Source organism: Manacus candei, unplaced genomic scaffold (assembly GCF_025592945.1).
Source record: "Manacus candei isolate 608988 ecotype Guabito, Panama unplaced genomic scaffold, ASM2559294v1 h1tg000005l, whole genome shotgun sequence".
NCBI classification, from domain to species: Eukaryota; Metazoa; Chordata; class Aves; order Passeriformes; family Pipridae; genus Manacus; species Manacus candei.
In genome coordinates this window covers 11,731,870-11,750,511 of record NW_026138053.1, presented here as the reverse complement: position 1 = coordinate 11,750,511, position 18,642 = coordinate 11,731,870, and the positions used below count along the sequence as shown (strand labels likewise).

General features: G+C 42.5%; 1 protein-coding gene across 1 annotated transcript in view; it reads left to right on the top strand.

The window, feature by feature from the left end:
• The window catches only part of DDAH1 (dimethylarginine dimethylaminohydrolase 1), a 58,787-nt gene that overhangs the window by 22,377 nt on the left and 17,768 nt on the right, over positions 1-18,642 (top strand). Inside the window, exons 2-3 of the mRNA XM_051804162.1 lie at positions 16,911-17,010; positions 18,174-18,247. Of these exons, the coding sequence (XP_051660122.1) occupies positions 16,911-17,010; positions 18,174-18,247 (174 nt within the window). The remainder of the gene's footprint in view (positions 1-16,910; positions 17,011-18,173; positions 18,248-18,642) is intronic.

Below are 18,642 nucleotides of genomic sequence, written 5' to 3'. Positions count from 1 at the left end.
TAATTAAGTGAAAATAACCACCAAAAAGTCTCAGTTATCTTAAAATTGAGATGTTGCAGTTCAGTTGTATTTCCAGACTCGGGCAAGCTGCTGGAATGCATGCAGTTTAACTTTCCTCTATGATATAATAGTTTAAAAGAGATCAGGGTACATTTTACCATAGTGTCTAGCAATGTGAGTTTATTCAGACTTTTGGCAAGCAGTTCTGCACACTCTTGCTAAAACTGTGAATCATCCATTGTTGGCTGATTGCACTCTAGTTGCTAAGAGATCTGTCAAGTGCATACTGAGGCTTAATTCTACATTTGCTCTAAGAAGGGCTAAATGTATTAAATTGGAACATGTCACATCCTTCCTAAACAAGTAATTAAGGCACTGCTATGAGCCTGTCTGATGGAGAGAAAAGAAGGAGCTGGGAACAGCTGGAAGATTTAACTTGTGTCGAGGTTGGTCTCTTCTGTCTGGGAACACTAGACTTATTGCATGTTGGATTTTCACAACCTGATGCATAGTGGAAATAGAAAGGGGAGGGAGACATTAAAAAAATAGAATTTGCAAAAGAACTTGTTTTTCAGTGTCCTTATGTAAACCTCTTAGAATGATCTAATGCTTTTTCACAAAGTGTAATTTTTAGTAATGGAAAGACAATCCGTCAGTGTTTCCCAAGCTGCCTTGCCCCCCACCCCCTCCCAAGTGAACTCTACCGTTCACACTGCTCCTCCCCAGTTATCCCGTCACTTGGATGTGCTGCCGTACGTATTGCAGATGCCGTGTGCTTTCATTCAGGATTGTGCTTTAATGTTTCCGTTTGATAAATACGCCAGCAGAAGTAACAAGTAGGTGGTACTGTAAAATATCTTTAACCATCTTGCTTGTCCTAAATAGCCTCAAGCATTTCCAGGAAGGCCTTTTACTACCCACAAAGAGAAAATTGATCCATTTGTTGGTAGTAAACAGAGTACGTCATCTGTTTCTGTAAGTGTACTCCTGCCTGCGTGGGGATGTGTGGCAGCAATTAAAAAAAAAAAAAAGTAAATAAAAAAAGTTCTTTACTCAAGATCTTCAGACTCATCTGTTCCTAAAATTACATCATTTACACTGACATTAGGCACTGTCCAAAAAGTGCCTCAGTTTCTCACCAGCCTCTGTATCTTCTACCTCTTCACTGAACAAGAAGGAAAAGTCCTGAAGTTGTGGTTTGTCTGTGAGTGTTTTGTGGTGCCCAGACTGGCAGTGGGCTCTCAAGCTCAGCCTTTCGCTTATCATCTTCCAGATCCATGCTGTCATATTGGGGTTGGGCCCATGGATGCCCTCTGCTTGGGCTGCAAAGAAGGGAAAGAGATACAATCCTTGCTTAGTTACCTCAGTGATAAGTTGTCTTACTTTTAAAAATAAAAACACTATCCCTGCATCAACCATGGCTCATGGTTTGGTTATACAATTCTTCTAAGCGCTGTATTTTGTCAGAGATTGTTACTGAATTTCTCTTCCTTGTGTAGGTCTTCACAGACATGACTGAAGGCCTTTATAATCCTCTCTTTGATCACTGCAACAGATTGAGCTCTGTGAATGCTGCTTTAATTGGGGTTTTGGAAATGAGGCATTCTTTTTGGTGGCTCCTCTCCAAGCTGCTTGTGACTTTGGATGTTCTCTGTGTAGTGGATGTGGTTCTGGAGAGCAGCTGTGGCAACAGCCTACATCAGGATGGTGGATGTCTCTGTCCCTACTGCAGCGTTGCCTTGCTTGTCTGTCCAAAGGGTGCAGGGTTGTGGTCAGAGCCCACCTGCAGACGATGGTCCTCTGTGGTGGCTTGGCTTACAAAACTAAACAGATGGCCCATCCCCTGACTGTGGCCTGAGGTCCTCATGCCAGCCAGGCAGCCTTCCCAGTGGCCATATGGCAGGGTGGGTTGGTCGCTTGTACCTCCTGTGCCGTCCCTGCCTGTGACCTGGTTTGCTCACAGTTTAACACTCTTTTGGTCACTGGCCAGTGATGATTGTGTGCCCTCAGGCTATTTGTGTGAAATTTGAGTGACCTTGCACTGGTGGGTTTCTGAAGAGCACCTATTCAGCGATGATTTTCATTCTCATCAGGTCTTGAGATGTGTGAAAACATTCTGTTTGCATACCAGCAGCAGTATCCACTTGTATACAGCTTAACCTGGTGCATCATTGCTGTCACTGCTATTGACTAGAGTTACCCTTTCATCCAAAGCTGTTTTAAACTAGACTAGATTGACTTGCTGTACACATGATGATTGGTAATAATTATTTTATCCTTCAATTCCTTACTACTCCCTGTCAGTCATTTTGCAAATTTTTCTAGCATCCCCATTAGGCTGTAAGGATGATGGATGCTACAGAACACTTCCTTAGGTGGAAATCATCCTAACCTGCTGTTTTAAAAGCGCTTGTTAATAACTGTTGTGCAATGTCTTCCTATGTTACGGATGGGATGAAAATTACTCCTCGTAATACAATCTGAATATTTAACTGGCTTTTTCCCCATGCAGAGAAGAAATATTTATTTGGTATTTTTACCTTTTTGGTGTGAATATTGAAAATTTCACCCTTTCCAGGTAGTAATGAATCGGCACCACTGTTGCTGTTCCTGTTGTTCCTAACGTAGGGAAGCAAGGGAGGAAAAGAAAGGTTCTTGTGCATCCTGATTCTGATATCCAGAGATTTTTGCTAGGTCCTTTTGCTTTTATAAATTCTCTTAATTTTTTTTACATTGCACTAAAACTTGTTATAATTGTTTTGGCTTTTATAATTTCCTCTCTACACCAATTAACTTAGACCTTATCTCTGATCCTTCATCTAATACAGCATTCTTTTTTACATGTGAGAGTGGGCTTTCTGGACATTTAATGACATTTTCTTAAAACTGCTCCTAGGCATCACTTATTTTTAGCATGCAAATTAGCCTGCTTAGTGATTTAACTCAACTATTTCAGCTTTGTGAAAATAAGGCTTTTGAAAATGATGAACTCTCTGGGTTATGTAACCGCTTTTACTTATTAGGAATATCGATTTTGTCTATGAAATCTGCCACTTGTTAAGTGCATTTTTTGCTTCATCATTTTATCTGCAACTGAAGGGTCATGGAGTATCATCTGTATTCTGAACACATTATGCCTTTATAAATTAATATCCTCTAACAGTGCATTAGGTTTTTCAGGAGTGTCATCTTTCTGGTCAGTGTAACAAGGGGTCTCTGAGGAAGAGGCTGTATTTCTTCCATGAGAACCAAGTGAGTATTGAGAAGACTTGATGTGTTCCAGTATGTTGGAGACTTGCTTCCTACGTTTGCCCATTTTTTCGACCTGTTGCCTGCTGAAGTGAAAGATGAATGTGAAGTAGGCCAAACAAAATATCGTATTCCTTTTGCTCTGACCTTGCAGACTTTATTTTTTTTCTGCAGCTTTTCTTTACTGTTGTGTAGCTACAGTTATTACTTTCTTTCATCAGCCGAAACAGGTAGGAAAACAGGATTTCTATATTTCCCCTTTAGCACTTACCACTTATAGGACATGAAAAGCATTCAGCAGTAGGTAGAGACAAGTTTTAAACAGTGCTACTAACATCTACAAAGAACATAGCAGTCATTACTTCCCCAGGTTTCTACTTCATTGCTTGACCCCCAGACCTGTAAGCATGCACGGTGTGGAGTTACACCGGTCAATGGAAGACCCTTCTTACTGAAGATGCTAAAAAAACTTGATGTACAATATATGCTTGTCTCTGGTCTTCTGAAGTGTAACCCCGTGAATGTGAGGAGTGAGTGAGGAATGCCTGAGCTGTCTTCCTTCCTTGGGACTACATAAATAGCACATTTTAAAGTGTATGATTCTTGCAGGAGATGCACTGAGGGCTCAATGCTACAGTCAAGGGTGGTTCGGACCAGGTGCTAATGGTGATTTCCCCCATGCTTGCAACACAGTGCAGGCATCATTTCCCTCCTCCCAGGCTGGATGACAGGGCATGTGCACAAATGAACCCTTTTGGTGGAGGGCTGGGGCTCACCTGGCTGGGGCTGTGATCCTTGGGGAGGCTCAACCACCTTATTCAGCAGTGATATGTCCTCCCCAGTGGGGCACGAGCCCCCAGCAGCCAAAACCAGAAACAGCTGCCAAGGAAATACAGGTTCAGCTCCTCAGTGGCAGGAGTGTGTTCAGTAGTTTTCATTTAACTTTTCATGACTGACTGTCCCTCCTGCCCCCAAGGTCACCTTTTGTTTGCAGCAGGTCCTGTAGGTACCTGCAGGCTCTGGCATCGCCTTTGTCTGGGAATGCTACAGTTACAAGCTGTCAGGTTACTTACACATGTCTAATGGTGTTGATAGCACCTGGTGAAGTAATAGTTTCCATTTGGTTACAAATACATAAATTTCAGTATTTCACTTTATTTTTGTATGGTGGCGAAGTTAAGTAGGACTGTGCGGAGAAAGGAAAAGCCATTAGGCTGACTATAAAGTAATACTGGAGTCTGATGTATCATCAACTCTTGGCTGTTATTCCAGCAGATGTGTTCCCTATTCCCATGTGAGTCTGGAAATGGGCTGATACTGCCTTGTGTCTGTGAGTCATGCCACTGCTGTTTGCTCTGTGCAATGGTAGGTTTGGGTCAGGCTCCAGGGGGGGCAGGTATTGCTCCAAACATGGGACCTGTTGGGAGGATCGTGGTATCACCACGTTCCCAAAGCAGTCCCTTGTGCGGGCAGAACTGGCAGCAGGCAGGAGGGCAGAGCTTGGATGCTCCAGTATGTAGCCCCTTGGGAGAATTGCTGCTGCTCAGCAAAGGGCTCTGGCCTGGGTGCAGTGAAACATGGACACGTGCTATCTCAGAGAGGAGGTGTAATTAGGAAATGTAGGTCATCAAATTCAATTAGCCCAGTGCAGTGTAGCTGGGAAGAGTTCTTACTGGATTTACTTCCTCCTCAGGGTAGCTCTTATTAAAGAATACTCTAAGTGAAACCCTTGTTTCTAAGATGCATTTAGAAGCCTGCAGAGAGATATTTCCCTTCCCGAAGTAAATGTCTGCAAAATGAAGTAGTAAGATACTGAAGAAGCTGCATCCACAGGGCCCCACAAGTGGGATTGGTGAGTGAGCGAAGGAGAGAGGGCTGTTTGCAAAGGCACACATCATTAAAGGAGCACAGTCGAGTTAGGAGTCTCGCATCTAAAGTGTCCTTCTACTAGAAGAGCTTTAATTAAGTAGAATCTTTGAACAGTTACTTTTTACTTACCTGTTATTTTGCTTTTCTTCATTTTTTCCCCTTATCCCTGTGCATTACAAGCTTCCCTTTCTTTAAATCCACTTGTATTTTATGCATGGACAAGATACAGTATCAGAGTGAAGATTAACTGAATTACAGACATGTCAAGGAAATTCTTTTTTTAAAAATGTAACTCAACTTCTGCCCCTGATTTCACTGCACTTCTTAACTGAATGCAATATTTAGCTCTAATGAAAGAACATGATCTCAGGATATGTAAGTGTGCAGCAGCTTGTTTGGCAGGTAAAGGAGCAAAACAAGGAATCACGTTGCAGCTGCTAGTGCTCTTAAACTGCTTTCCTTACAGGCATGTTGACATTTGCATTTCTGCATTTGTTGTATAAAATGTAAAGGGACATCCTGGGGAGGGGAGCAACACTGACTTGAACTTAGAATAAGCATCCAAGCAATTTCTGTTTAGAAAGGAAAAAATACATGGTATTCTAATTTAGGTTTTGGTTTTAAATTTGCTCAGTACTCATCCATCATTGAGTATTAAAGGGATGTGTGCTGCATCTTTAAAAAATGTTTAAAATTCTCTACCCACGTGCCTATATTGCAGAAGTTGTTTGGGCAAATTGTGTAAATGTCAATGCACTGAAACTCTTGTAGACTTAAAGGTATTTAAATGCATGGAGGCCTTAAAGGAGATTGGGGCTGTGTAGTTGAGAGTTTGTATGTGTGGCCCGTTTTGGCTGGGTGAAATATCACTGTGTGAAGGGCAGGTGGCTATTTCCTTTTACCAAGCATTTAGATGTCTGTCATAAACAAGAAATTAAAATTTTTTGGGACTTCTACTGATGTATCACTTATATCCAGAGCGGTGCTCAGTCACAGGGTGGATGAGTCCTTTTTGCAGCAGTTTTGGTGGCAAGGTTTTGGAGTGGCTTTGTGAGGGCTCCCATGCTCCCTCCTCAGGGCAGAGGGCATGGTTCAGCATCTGGTAGGTTGTTGTCCTTTTGGGCAGGAGGACTGAATGTTGTCACGTAGGAGATATAATCGCCATAAACTCCCTGTTCTGTAACTCTCTGGTCTTGTAATTTTACTGAGCAACAGTGTCCCAGGTCCCCTGAGACGTTAGAGGGGAAAGGATGGGAGGCAGGCAGAGTTTGAGCAGGCTGGTTAAAAGTAGGAGCTGTGTTTTGTTAGTACTGTGTTAATGTAATTAACGTGTACATTGCAGTGAGGGTAGTCTGCATACAGTTGTTGATGCTTTTAATTATTGCCTGTAGTCTTATGGCTTAAAAATGCAAAAGGTGAGGAGAGAGCATGTACTGCAATCCTGTCACAAGAGGCACAGGAGGGTGAGGGATGTCCTGGCAAAGCAACCCGAGAGGCGGCGTTGTTCCTCTCTGCATTTGCAGGGTGCAGAGCAAGTGTCTGGAGGATAGAGGCTCTTCTCAGCTCAGTGCTGCAGGCTGGGCTGAGCACGTGGTGAGCCTGCAAGGAAAAGAAGGGTAAGGCACAGACAGAAAGTTTCTACCTCTTAAATGTATGGTCATAGAGAGGCTGCACCAGCTGCTGGATCTTGCGTGTGCTCTTCATCTTTTACTGCTTGCTGCCTTATTCTCATTCCCTTCTTATGACTGTAAGCCAAAGCAGGATTTGGAAAACTGGCCCTTTCTTTGCCATTGTCAGTTTGAGTTCAAGGAGCAGTAGCCAGAGATGGACAATTGTTTATACTTACTGCATATTTTTCTCTAAGAATTTATTAAAACTTTTCAGTATAGTATTAGACTGCTAAAGGTTATTTTCAGGTGGAAATGTTCCACCTAGCACTGTGATGGCCAATTTGGTCATTAGATGACTCCTAGTTTGCTTATTTATATTGAGATGTATTTTTGACTATTTAAAACTGTTGGTGTGTCTTCAAGGATTTAACTCCATTTCATGTATACTAGCAAACTTGCATAATCCTGCTGGAATTACACTTTTCTTACCTGGAAGTGGAAACCTTACTGGAAATAGCTGGGGGATGGAAAGTGGTCAGAATTTACATTTTTTGCCATTACTGTTGCTATATATGTATAGACACTTCAGGGCACTTCTGCATAATGTGTTAGCATAGCTAAAATATGACAGACAAGTCAACTTCTCTGAAAGCTTGAATGAAACCTATTATTAGAGGGGGGAAATTTCTGGGTTAGTATAACCTCTGCCCATGGGTCATTGTTGTAAAATAACAATATAATATTGTTAATGGATGGTCCTCAGTGAAAGGCCAGTTACTGAGTGAATTCAATGTGAAGAAAAATATTCTTTGCTCCCTCTGATGATGGTCATTGCTACTCAAGCTGCACTGCCTCTGGAGGCTCTGGGCAAGTGCAGGCTGGAGCAATTGCTTCTCTTCCCTGCCCATCCTCGGTGTGTGGCAGTGAAGACCTAGTGGTGACCACTGGGTCTTGTCTGGGGCTGAATGGGACTAAATGTCTGACTAAATGGGACCAAATCTTCCCAGTGATGATCCTCAGCCATTTGTGCAGCTGGAATCTGCAGATTGGTTTCCACATGCCTTGGAGTGGTGATGGGAAGAGTCAGAGCTGGGTGGTGGTGATGCTTCCCTGCTGGGATGGAGCTGCATGGGAGCTGCTTTTCAGCAGTATCGGGTTAGTTAATATAAAATTAAATCTTCTAAATACCCTCTGAGAAGGACACTGACTTGCTTTTCAGTGTTAGAAATTACAAAGTTTGGAGCCCTCTTGGCACAAGGACATGTGCACACAGCAAGATCAGGAGGCAACAGCAGACGTGCCAGCAGCTTGGCAATTAACTGCGAGGAATCTAACAAAATCCATTGCAATGCAAAACAAATACTTCTGAAGTTGGTTTTTTTTTTCAAAAGTTTTTTATATATGGTTGATAAAACTAAGATTTAGTGAAGGGAAGAGGAAACAAGTTGCTGAACTGGAAACTCAGATGAAAATTCACACCAGACCAAGCTTGGCTGAGCGCTAGAGAAGCCAGGACGTGCTTGTACCATTTACCACTGTATTTAAATTATGAGCACCTTGTTCAAAAAGCTACAAACTCCCAAATATCCCAGTTGAGGGTATTTAATTATTTGTCATTTTTTCATTTGAAAAGAGTTCCCAACCTTAAAATAAGTGGAGTATCCTTGCCAAAGATCTTTCAGCCTCTTTAGAATAGAGCACTTAGATTACTGGGGACAAAGTGAGTATCTTGAATGCTCTGTGTCAAGGCACGAACAAACGGCACAGAAACAGTAGTACAGTACAGAGTGAAACCTGACAACTTGGTGTTAAAGGAAAGGAATGCTACTGTATGGTTTGATTGTGATCAACTTATCTTCAAGTGGGTTTATTAGCAATTTAATGGAATATTGGTTATTCAAGAGCCATAATAGCCCTGGTTGAAATGTCCCTTCTGCACAGTTTTCCCATAGCCTGTGGAATGAGCAGAATGTGACAGTTGAGCTTTCAACAGGCTTCATGAATTTTAAATACTTTTCAGCTGTAAAATGGGGCACATGGCGTGTGGTCAACGGTGGACAAGGAGCTGGCAGCCACTGAGGGTATTATGGGATATTGAGTGTCTGGGAGATAATGAATGCTTGGCTTATCCAGGTGCATTCTTGGCCTGCTGTGCATGTCCAGACAGAATGGAATATATTTCTCTGGCCAACATTTAACAATTGATCATTTTGTAATTGTAAGCAGAAAGTATTTAGAACATTACTTTCTCAGCATGCCTGTGTACGACTTAAATTTCATGTCATCATCTTTATCCGGCAAAATCTTCTCTGTTTTTCTGTAACAATGCATTCATGCCACTTAAACTTTTCCACTAACCTGATTTTATGCTTGGTGGAAAAGGCTTAGAGAGCCTTTTCTTCTAGTGACTTTAAATCTCTATCTGTTCAAGCATCCTTTTTTTTCCTGTGATTTTTTTTTTTAAAACCTGACTGAAATTATTTCCACTTGCTGTGGGTTGTAATTTCAGCCCAACTTTTTGTAGCAGGTGAGCTGGTTGCTGGCTCCTGCTTTGTGGGAAATAGCATCCCTGCATTTTGAAAAGCTAAATGGTGGAAGAGAGGAAGGGGAAACCCAGGCATGGTTTGCTGCTGGTGAGCTGTGTAAAGTTGTTCTCATGCACTTCGGTTCTGCTTAGCTATGAAAATACAATATGTTCCAAGGACAATCAGATTAATTGTATTATTAACTGCATGTACCTGGAAGAGGAGGTTGCCACTTGAACTCCTGAGACCTGCCAGACTGGAGTTCCCCTCCTGCTTGGTCAAGAAGCTCTTCTAGGACAAGAAGCCTTAGAGGCCACCTGCCACATTCTGCTTCTTCTCCATGTGCCAGGCCCTCTCTGCTGACTCTGGTCCAGCTTTTTCCATGTTCCCCCTTCCCTATTAATCCCTGGTGGTACTGTGCTCACCCCAATCTCGGGTCACTCTTTTGGGGCAATGGATGCTCAGCACCAGGTACATCAGCATAGTTTGTGAGTATTTCAGTAGTAGAGCAGTAAAGGGCTTTGAATCCATAATTAGCAGTGTGTGGGCAGTAACAAACGAGGTAATTATTTGTGTGGCCCTTTCTGAACTCTGTGGTTCATAAACTCCCAAAACTGCCAAAAACTGCACCTGCTTGGTACAAGCTTTGGGTAAAGGTGAAACTGCCTCAGAGCTGTAATATAAAAGCATTAGTGTGGTATCTGTGTACCAGGAGCAGCTAACAAATTATCTTCTGCTTGAGGACATAGCTGGGGAGTACCTTGGTGTTCCTTCTTGGCCCTCCTGTGGCCTCATTTGATGAAAAATGGCTGAATCCTGAGGACAAGCTGTGATGTGTGTATCCTGCATGGCACGTCAGGCTGAGCGGGGTGGAAGGAGCACTGTCTGCCAGCAGAGCATGGTACTGGCTGTGTGCTGGTCGGTATTCTGGCACAGGCACTGAGCTATGTCAGAGAAAGTTTTCTGGGGTGTTTTCTGGCAGAGAGGTTTTTCTGGGTGTTCTGATGTAACGCTGTTTTCCATGTGTTGTGATGTTCAGCCTAGTTTGATGAAGTCAGGCTCAGATCACTCAGAACAGAGCAGTCCAGAGTGATTTGTCTGGGTGTCTTGGGAGCACCATATCCATCCATGCCATCCGGGAGTGTGCTGCTGAGCAGCTGGCAATCCACTCTGGGACCAGGTTGCTGTTGGTCTTTATCTTTTCTCCCCTTCTTGAAAAAAGCAGTGGGATGGACACAAAGACTCTGTGTGGGGGAAAAGGAGGATTGATGGCTAAAGCACACTGTGGTCTGTCAGTTGGATGGGAATGGCAGGTACAAGATGTCCTTAACAGACTGTTCTGGTGGCTGTTTGTAGAGCAGAGCTGACGTTTCTTGTCTTGTAGTCTTAACAAACTCTTACAGCATGCTCTGTATTGAATAGCAGTGCTGGAGCGTCTTGTTCTTCCACTGTTTTCCTGATGACCTTTCAAGAGCCAGGGCCCTTTCTCATATTAACACTGGGAGCAGGAGTTGGAAATTCTGCCACAACCCACATCCCAAAAATTTCCAAAATCAATAACTATGAGGGTGTGTAGCTAACATGTTTAAAGCAAGAAAACAACCAGTAGGAGTTTTTCTTCTCAAAAAGCCTCAAAACTATTACAGCACTGCTTTATTTTCTTTGAAGCCTCTGCTAGTCCAGAAGGGCAATGCTCATTGTTAAAAGGAGACAGACCTCTCACCTCCAAACAGAGCAGATTCAGGCAGGCAAGAACCTGGATCGTGACCAACACTGGTATCTGGTTTTGCAAAACTGAAGTCTACCCTTTCCTGGCCCCAGATCTGTCCATCTCTATTTATAGCCTTTACTCAGAACCTTGGTGAAAAATGTGTTATATATTGACAGTGGCACTTTGTGAACTCAGAGCTAATGGCTCCAGAAATAATCACCTTTGAGATATCATAGTCTAACTTTTGCATATATTAAGTCTGGCATTTGCTTTGCATGGCTATGAGTGACTTTAAAACACAATGAAGTAAGACTCAAATGCAATATTTGTGCTTTAACAAACTGGAGAAATGGGTGGTAAATGTAAACTTTCAGGAGACAGTGCAGTAGTGTGTCTTGGACTGAGAGCCCTTTTTGTTAGAGCTGCGGGTGGTCTCTGGAGAACTGAGCTGTTAGCACATAAAGCTGAGCTCTGCTGGTTTAGAAACCTCTTTTCATCTCTGGGTCATTGGATGGTCGTCTGCTCTCTGACTCTCTCTGCATCCTTTCATTTAAGACAAGTCTACAGACATCTTCCCTCTTTCACCAGGAGCTCGGAGACGAAGGCAGGTGGGTCATTGCAGTCATTAGAAGACGCCTGATTTGGTGCCATCCACAACTTCTGCTGAGCCCCAGCTGTGCCCCTGCCCATGGGGCATTTTGGGAGCCTCAGTGGCGCCTCACCCATGGCCCCACCACCCTGTCACCCCAGAGGAAAAGCTGCCCTGCTCTTGGCAGGTGTGAGATGGTGGCTTGCAAAATCATTTCCCTATTTCCACTGTCTTTTGAAGAGATAATTTCCTTCTTACTGTCAATAACATAAATCCCATAATATGGTTAGTGCACAGGAGACCAGTAAATAATTTAGGAAGCAGCCTATGTTTAGAGTGCATCAAATACTAATATAGAGAAGTAAAAATCCCTGCACATCAGTAACGGTAATTGGTGGAAGGCACCGGTCTGGAGGGTAATGAGCTCCATTTTTAAAGCACGAGGAAATTAGATTCTTATAAATGTCAAACGCAGTTATTGTCCTCCTTCCTTGAAACAGAGCTGAGCTGGCTGGAGCCCATTGTCTCTCAATCAGCTTTGCTATGGATTAGACACATCCCATCTCACACCAGGAATGTGCTTATTAGAAAAATATCACTGCACAAAGCATACAAGATTTAACACTCAACCCATGTACTAATGGATACATGTACAATAAAACCCAATACCATGTTACAAACCTGAAGCTAACCTGAGATAATAAGATACAGAAATCTGAAAGGATACAGATGATTGTTTTCCTTGTGTGTAATAATTCTGACTACCTAGGATTTTAGTTTTCAAATAAAGGAGATGAAGTGAGGGAAGGTGACTTTTCCTCTTGGCTGCTTATGAAAAAAGGAAGCCGTAAGTCTTCTTCATAGTGAATATGCTTGTAATCAGGTCATGTCCAAATATTTTGTGTATTTTACTGGTGTCTCCTGGGTAACTGAAGCTTCACAGAGGACTTTGATGATCCACCGTTTTTCAGTTCTTTCCTGAGAAAAAACCAAGAGGTGGTTATTTGTTCATACATCAAAGCTAGCTCTGTGAATTAATCTTTCATTCATAATGAATGAAAATCTTGCCAGTATGTGTTAAGACACCACACTTCAGAAAAATGGCTATCGATTGTCTGGGGAGGGCAAAATGTGAGGAGGAGAGAGGTCTTTCTAAAATCAACCTCCTCTCCTGCATCCCTATTTTTAACATCTTACTTGAGGATAACAATCACTTGTCTGTCCTTAGCTAGAGATTGTATCTTATTTCCTCTCAGGGGTAGGAGCTCTGTTAGAAAGTAGCACAATCCGTCTTGATGTAGGAAGTCTTAAGAATGGAGCAAAGCTCTAGATTCCCTTTTGCAGTGATGAGATACAGACTCAAGCTACTTACCATCCATACCAACCCGAACTCTAAAGGCTGCACTATGCTGTTTCCAAGGTGGAAGTGTGTCAAACACATACCGTGGACATGCTGTGTTGGCGACCCTGCTCAGGACTGCTGCAGGGTGTCTTTAGAGATGATGTGGTGGGGGTAATGCGACTGTGCTGTATTCCATACAGGAAACTCAGCAAAAGCAGATGAGCTATTCAGTCCTAGATTTGTTTTTCTAGAGTTCTTTTTTTTAGAAATATGTGGGGGTTTTTTTCCAGTTGCCTTTTTAATAATGTTAAGTCTTCCTTCCTATCTTCTCCATATCAACTTGTTCTTTTTTCATTTCTGCTTCTATTGAATGAAGTTTCTGGTGTTGCCTATAGAAAAGAAACAGTAACTTGAGTCTTCTGTTTTACTCAAGCAAGAGATATTGAAAGATATTCCTAGCATGTATCACCAGGCATGTGAACAGCACTTTCCCATTAGAACTCTAGGAATTTCTACTCTTTGCTTCAAGTCCCTGCAAAACAGTGGACCATAGGCTTGAATCCATCATGGAAAAATCATCCAGCTATTTATATGGCAGTCGTTTTATTTATTTAAATTTGGTTTCATAAGCTAAAATGAACCCAATTTTGGGGGGAAAACATCCTGAGGATCTTACAAATATCTTCAAAGCCTTGGACACCATGAAGCAAATTAAACTAGTTTTCTGTGATTGTGGACAACTTTTATTTCTGATAATTTTCCTTAATGTCTGGGCTACAGCTGTACCCTATGAATTAAATAAAGAAACAATTAAAGGCATCTCTCATGTAGCCTGGTGGTTAAATGGTAATCAGCAGCTGGTGATTAAAACATCCATATGACTCAAATCACAAATCCGAAGTCAGCTTTTACATTGCACTATCCTCATTAGCTAGGCACTTTACTTAATTGGTCCTCTAGTGCAAGTGTTATTAGGTGGCCATTCTGGGCCAGGGATGTGAAGTGCTGCTGCCTCCCTGCCTGCCTCTCCCTGGGGAGCTTTGCTTTGACTGACTGTGTTGGAGTCTCTTCGCAGGACTGTGCGTGGTTTGCAGTACTCAGGTAAAAACTAGGTTTCCACCTGCCAGGAGAAGCTCAAACCCATGTTGGTGACCGGTGTTTGTTTGCTCTCATCACAGCAATTGTTGCACGTCCCTGGTCCCAACTCTCATTAGAATTGTTGCACCCTGGTCCCATTTGGTCTTCAGGCAGCCTTGCAACACATAAAGCACCTTCATGTCTTGTCTGCAGGCTGCCCAGGTTTTACATGTCCTTACTCTCTCAGATGTTGTTCTGTGTTCCAGAGAAGCTTTTGCTTTTGTCTCTCCCCACAGAAAGTGGATAGGGTGGTCCTCTGCCACAATAACATCCACAGCTCTGCTGATGCTTCATATTTGTTGAGACGTGGTAGGGGAGGAGGACGGGAGTGGCATGAGGAGCGAGTGCTCACCGGGGCAGCCACTGGCTTGATTTGCTCCGCAAGCCCAGGCAGCTTCTGCTGGGAATACCTGATCAGCAGCATATATCCTGAAAGGACTTTCTCTCCTTGGTGTTTTGGTTTTGGAAGCTGCTGGAGGTCGTAGATTAACTGGAGATAGGTGACCACGCAACAGGCTCAAACCTGTTTTTTCCTGCCATTGGGCCTTCTGCCTTAAATAACCCCATCTAATGGATATATTTATTTATTCCAAATCCTGTGACTGGTGTCCCAATTGTGAGTTTGCTCATCTGCCTCATGTCAGCACGAAAGAGTGAGTCTGTGTGTTCTTAGAATAGAACCCTTCTTTTATTATGCTGCAACTCTATTACTTCATATTAAGCAATTGTTTTCTTTTTTGGGGTCTTATGACTCTTAAGCATGTAGCCACCTGTACAGTGAAACCCACTGGGCTTCACAGACAAAAGAAATCATTCTGCTATCAGCATATGGATGTTACAAAATGTTGCCATGTTTGTAGAAAGGCAATTTTCCAATATTAACTCAGCTGTTCCCCATTTATTTTTAAAATATCACGAGTCCAATCCTCATTATAGATCTAATTTTAAAGAACACTGGAGATAAAGCAACAAGACTAAGAACGATGAAGACTTTCTACTAAGCCTGGAGACTTTTGAGTGCCAGGTTTCTGTCTGAAGTCATTTTAGCATCGAGTGACAGAGAAGCAAAAAGAAGTGTTAATTGTAAAGGGCATGCTGCAGGCTCACTGCAGTCTGCATGCCAAAGCCTTAGATAGGATTTTGTGTGGGGAGGATGAGTCTCCTGTCTCAGCAAGCCCGCAGGTACAGTTCTGCTTTGCAGCATAGCCCATCAGAGTTCTCCAGGTGGCACAAAGATCTACCTTTGGCCTGCACAGCTTTAAACTGAGGCACCTATTGTGACTGTGTGCTTGTTGTCCAGGGTTTTTTCTCTGAAGTGACTAGAGAATGAGAAGATGCTACAGAGAAAGAAGAACCTCCGGAGAGCAGATCAGTCTTGGATAAGATGCTGCCCTCAGTGTAGACCCACATCACCTGTCCTGACAGCCCATGGGGACCTGCTCTTGCCTTTTGGGCTTGGGCTTCAGCATTACTGGGATTGCTCACAAATGCCACATTGCTGAAATGTGAAAAATGAGTGGGAAAAGGTGGCGTGGGTGGATCACATCTGCCCCCTCCCTTATTCCCAAAATCCAGCACTGCTCTTAGGAAGGTATGACAAGCAAACTGTTTGCTGCTATTGCTCTGCGGCTGCTGCAGTGAGCGTGAAGGACTAGTCACCATCATGTGTCCTTTCTGTGCTGTGGCAGGTATAGTTTGGCAGAGCCCAAGGTAGGGCTGCTAGAGTTGCTTTTGTTGGTATATGGTGCTGGAAGACTAGTATGGTGTTACCTGCTTTAGTTTCCTTCATTTCTTCCAGGAATGCTTAATTTATCACATTAAGTAGATAAATGACCTGTGGGACATGAAAATCAGAGCTGTCTAATAGGTCTTCACTGTGTCTCCCATGTTTGTTAGCGCTTCCTGGGCACCTCTGGTTAACCATGGTGAGGAAGTTTCACTGCACATGAAGATGCTGCTGTGTGGGATCAAATTCAAAGGTTTCTTTGGATGAGCTCATGTTTTTATTGACATTCTGCAAGTTGTGAGCTTTTGGTGAGAGGGTGGCTGTGTGTAGATGCTTCTTTTGGCTTACAAGGCATCACGGTGATGTTGTTTGAACATAGCAAGAGTTAGCCCCTGTTCTGGATGGCTGATCACATGAGCCTTTATAGAAACAGATTTCTGCTCTAGGCATCCTCAGCAGCTCTCCCAGGGAAAGAAGAAACATACTGAAGCTGCATTCCCCACTCCTAATACAAGCTCCTTTCAGCAGGAAATGGGCTTGGACTTCCAGCCATGTGTGCAGTTTTCCAGCAGTCAACCCCACAAGATAGGCATGAAACATCTTGTAATTATGAAGCAAGGTAGCTCAAAAATGCAAAGAGAACTAGTGTTTAGCAGAATTGCAAAGCTATAAAGAAGATGAATGTTTTATTGATTAGGGGATTATTTTTTTTTCTGCTGACTGAAGAGGGGTTTATGGTAGAGCTGCCACTTCTTGTGTCTGAGCAGTGTGGAAGGAGTAAACCTCACTCCTCTACTGGTGCTTTTTCTGGCTCAAATCCAAGGGACAGGATTTGCAAGAGGATATTACTGTGCAGACAGACTGGACTTAACGTGTTTTGGACCTCTCGTCTGTCTCCTCTGAATGCTGCATGGCTCCTGTGCAAAGGCAAGAGCCTGACCTCTGCCACTTGACACCCCATCCCCTGCAGACCACAAAGGCGTCTGGAGAGAGGTGGTAAACTGTGATGGGCAGGGACACAAAGGACTCTGCCATCCACCTTGCTAAAGGTTCATTAAAGGGCTTTAATTCTTATTAATTATATGTATTTCTGGCGGTTTTTTTTAATTTTTCAATGGTACAATATGTTCTAAGTAACTTTCTTTTAAACAGGTTGAAGCCATGAAGAGAGTACTAGAAAGTCTCAACCTGAATATAGTCGAGATGGTGGATGAAAATGCAACCTTGGATGGTGGAGATGTCTTATTTACAGGTATAGTGAAAGCGAATTTGCTGTTTAATTCTGACTGCCTTAAAGACTGCCTGTTATCTGACATCAGCATAATAAAACATCATTCCTGTGGTTTGTTAAATCAGTTGTTTACTAAATGTCACAAAGGTGAGTTCTCAGTGCAACCCTCAATGTCCTGCCTAATGCCTGAATAAATGGAATAGCAGTGTACATAGTACAAAGAGCAGTGCTTGCATACAGATTTTATTTTAGCTTGTAAAGTGCCAATAAGAAAAATGCTTTCAGTAGTCAACTGTCTGCAGTTGTTTCATATTTCTTACTACAAGCAGCTACATTCACCAGACTCATTTTCAGAACCTGTAAAAGCTTGATGCAGACAATTGTCACTAGTTCAGTGAATCAAATGCAAAATAATGCATTTTTTGTTTATGGAGAAAGCGGTGGAGTTGTCTGTCAGATGTCATGTGCTAGACAACTTATATGCATGGTTGACTTCAAAGATGAAGATACTGACTGTGTTTTTTATGTCATTAAACCCATTAGACATTTTCTCACATCGGCTGCACACAGGGCTGCTCCCCGCCTGTGCTGAATGAGCCTGTTTGTTTTGATCAGCATCACAGTAGATTGTCTGCTTGCCTTAGTTCACCAAGGGGAAAAAAGGCTCTCAAAAGAAGCAGATGAGGAAGGGAGGCCTTTCTAAGGCAGTGCAGATCCAGCACTGATTTTCTCTGGAGCTGGAGCTGAAGGATTATGGTGACTGCAGAGCTGCCTTCAGACCAGAGGAAATCTCAGAGGGAGAAGGAAATGGTCAATCAGTGCTGAACTAATCCAACCCAGCTGTTCTCTTTCCTGACCCAATGGCCATTGCAGAGCTTTAGAAGAGGAAGCTGTTTATGCTTCTGGTGAAATGTGTCTTCTGCATAAAGATTAATTGCTTTAGATTATCAGCTCACAATTGCAGGTTGCATTTTTTTATGCTGAATTTTCAGTTTTACTACTCAGCTTGAGAAAAGAAATATAGAAAATGAAAATCTGGTAAAGATTGCTTTAGAATGTCTCTAAAGCTGGTCTACTTTAAAAAATGTTTATGCTCTGATGAAGAAGCTAATGTGATTTTTTTTTTTCATGGCTTAAAAAAAAGAAAAGCTGTAATTGTTTTGCTCTTAATTTTTTCATTCAAGGCAGAGAATTTTTCGTGGGTCTTTCCAGGCGGACAAATCAACGTGGTGCAGAAATTCTGGCTGACACATTTAAGGTTCGTAGACTCATTTATACCACAGGACATAAAAGCTGTCATTCACTGAACTAGTTTAAAAATTATACTGGCCAAGGTGTTTGTCATACTCATGTACTTTATGTGGGACTAAAAAGGTTTGAACATCCTGTGAAGTGATAAATGCTGAAGTTGGATCTGAGATGGGAGATTGCTGCATAAAAATAAATTGGATAGTGGGAGGCTGGTATTTTTTGAGAGCATATAAATGCTCACATTCTTCGTGTTCTCATGTATCATCAATGTGTTCTAATTGACAGTCCCTGGAGAGGTTTTATGTACATACTGTTTAATTAAGCATTTTAAGGTATTTCTTTATAGTCTCAACCATAGTAATATTTGAAACATGTTCTGGGTTTTACTCCAGTGCTCCAGAC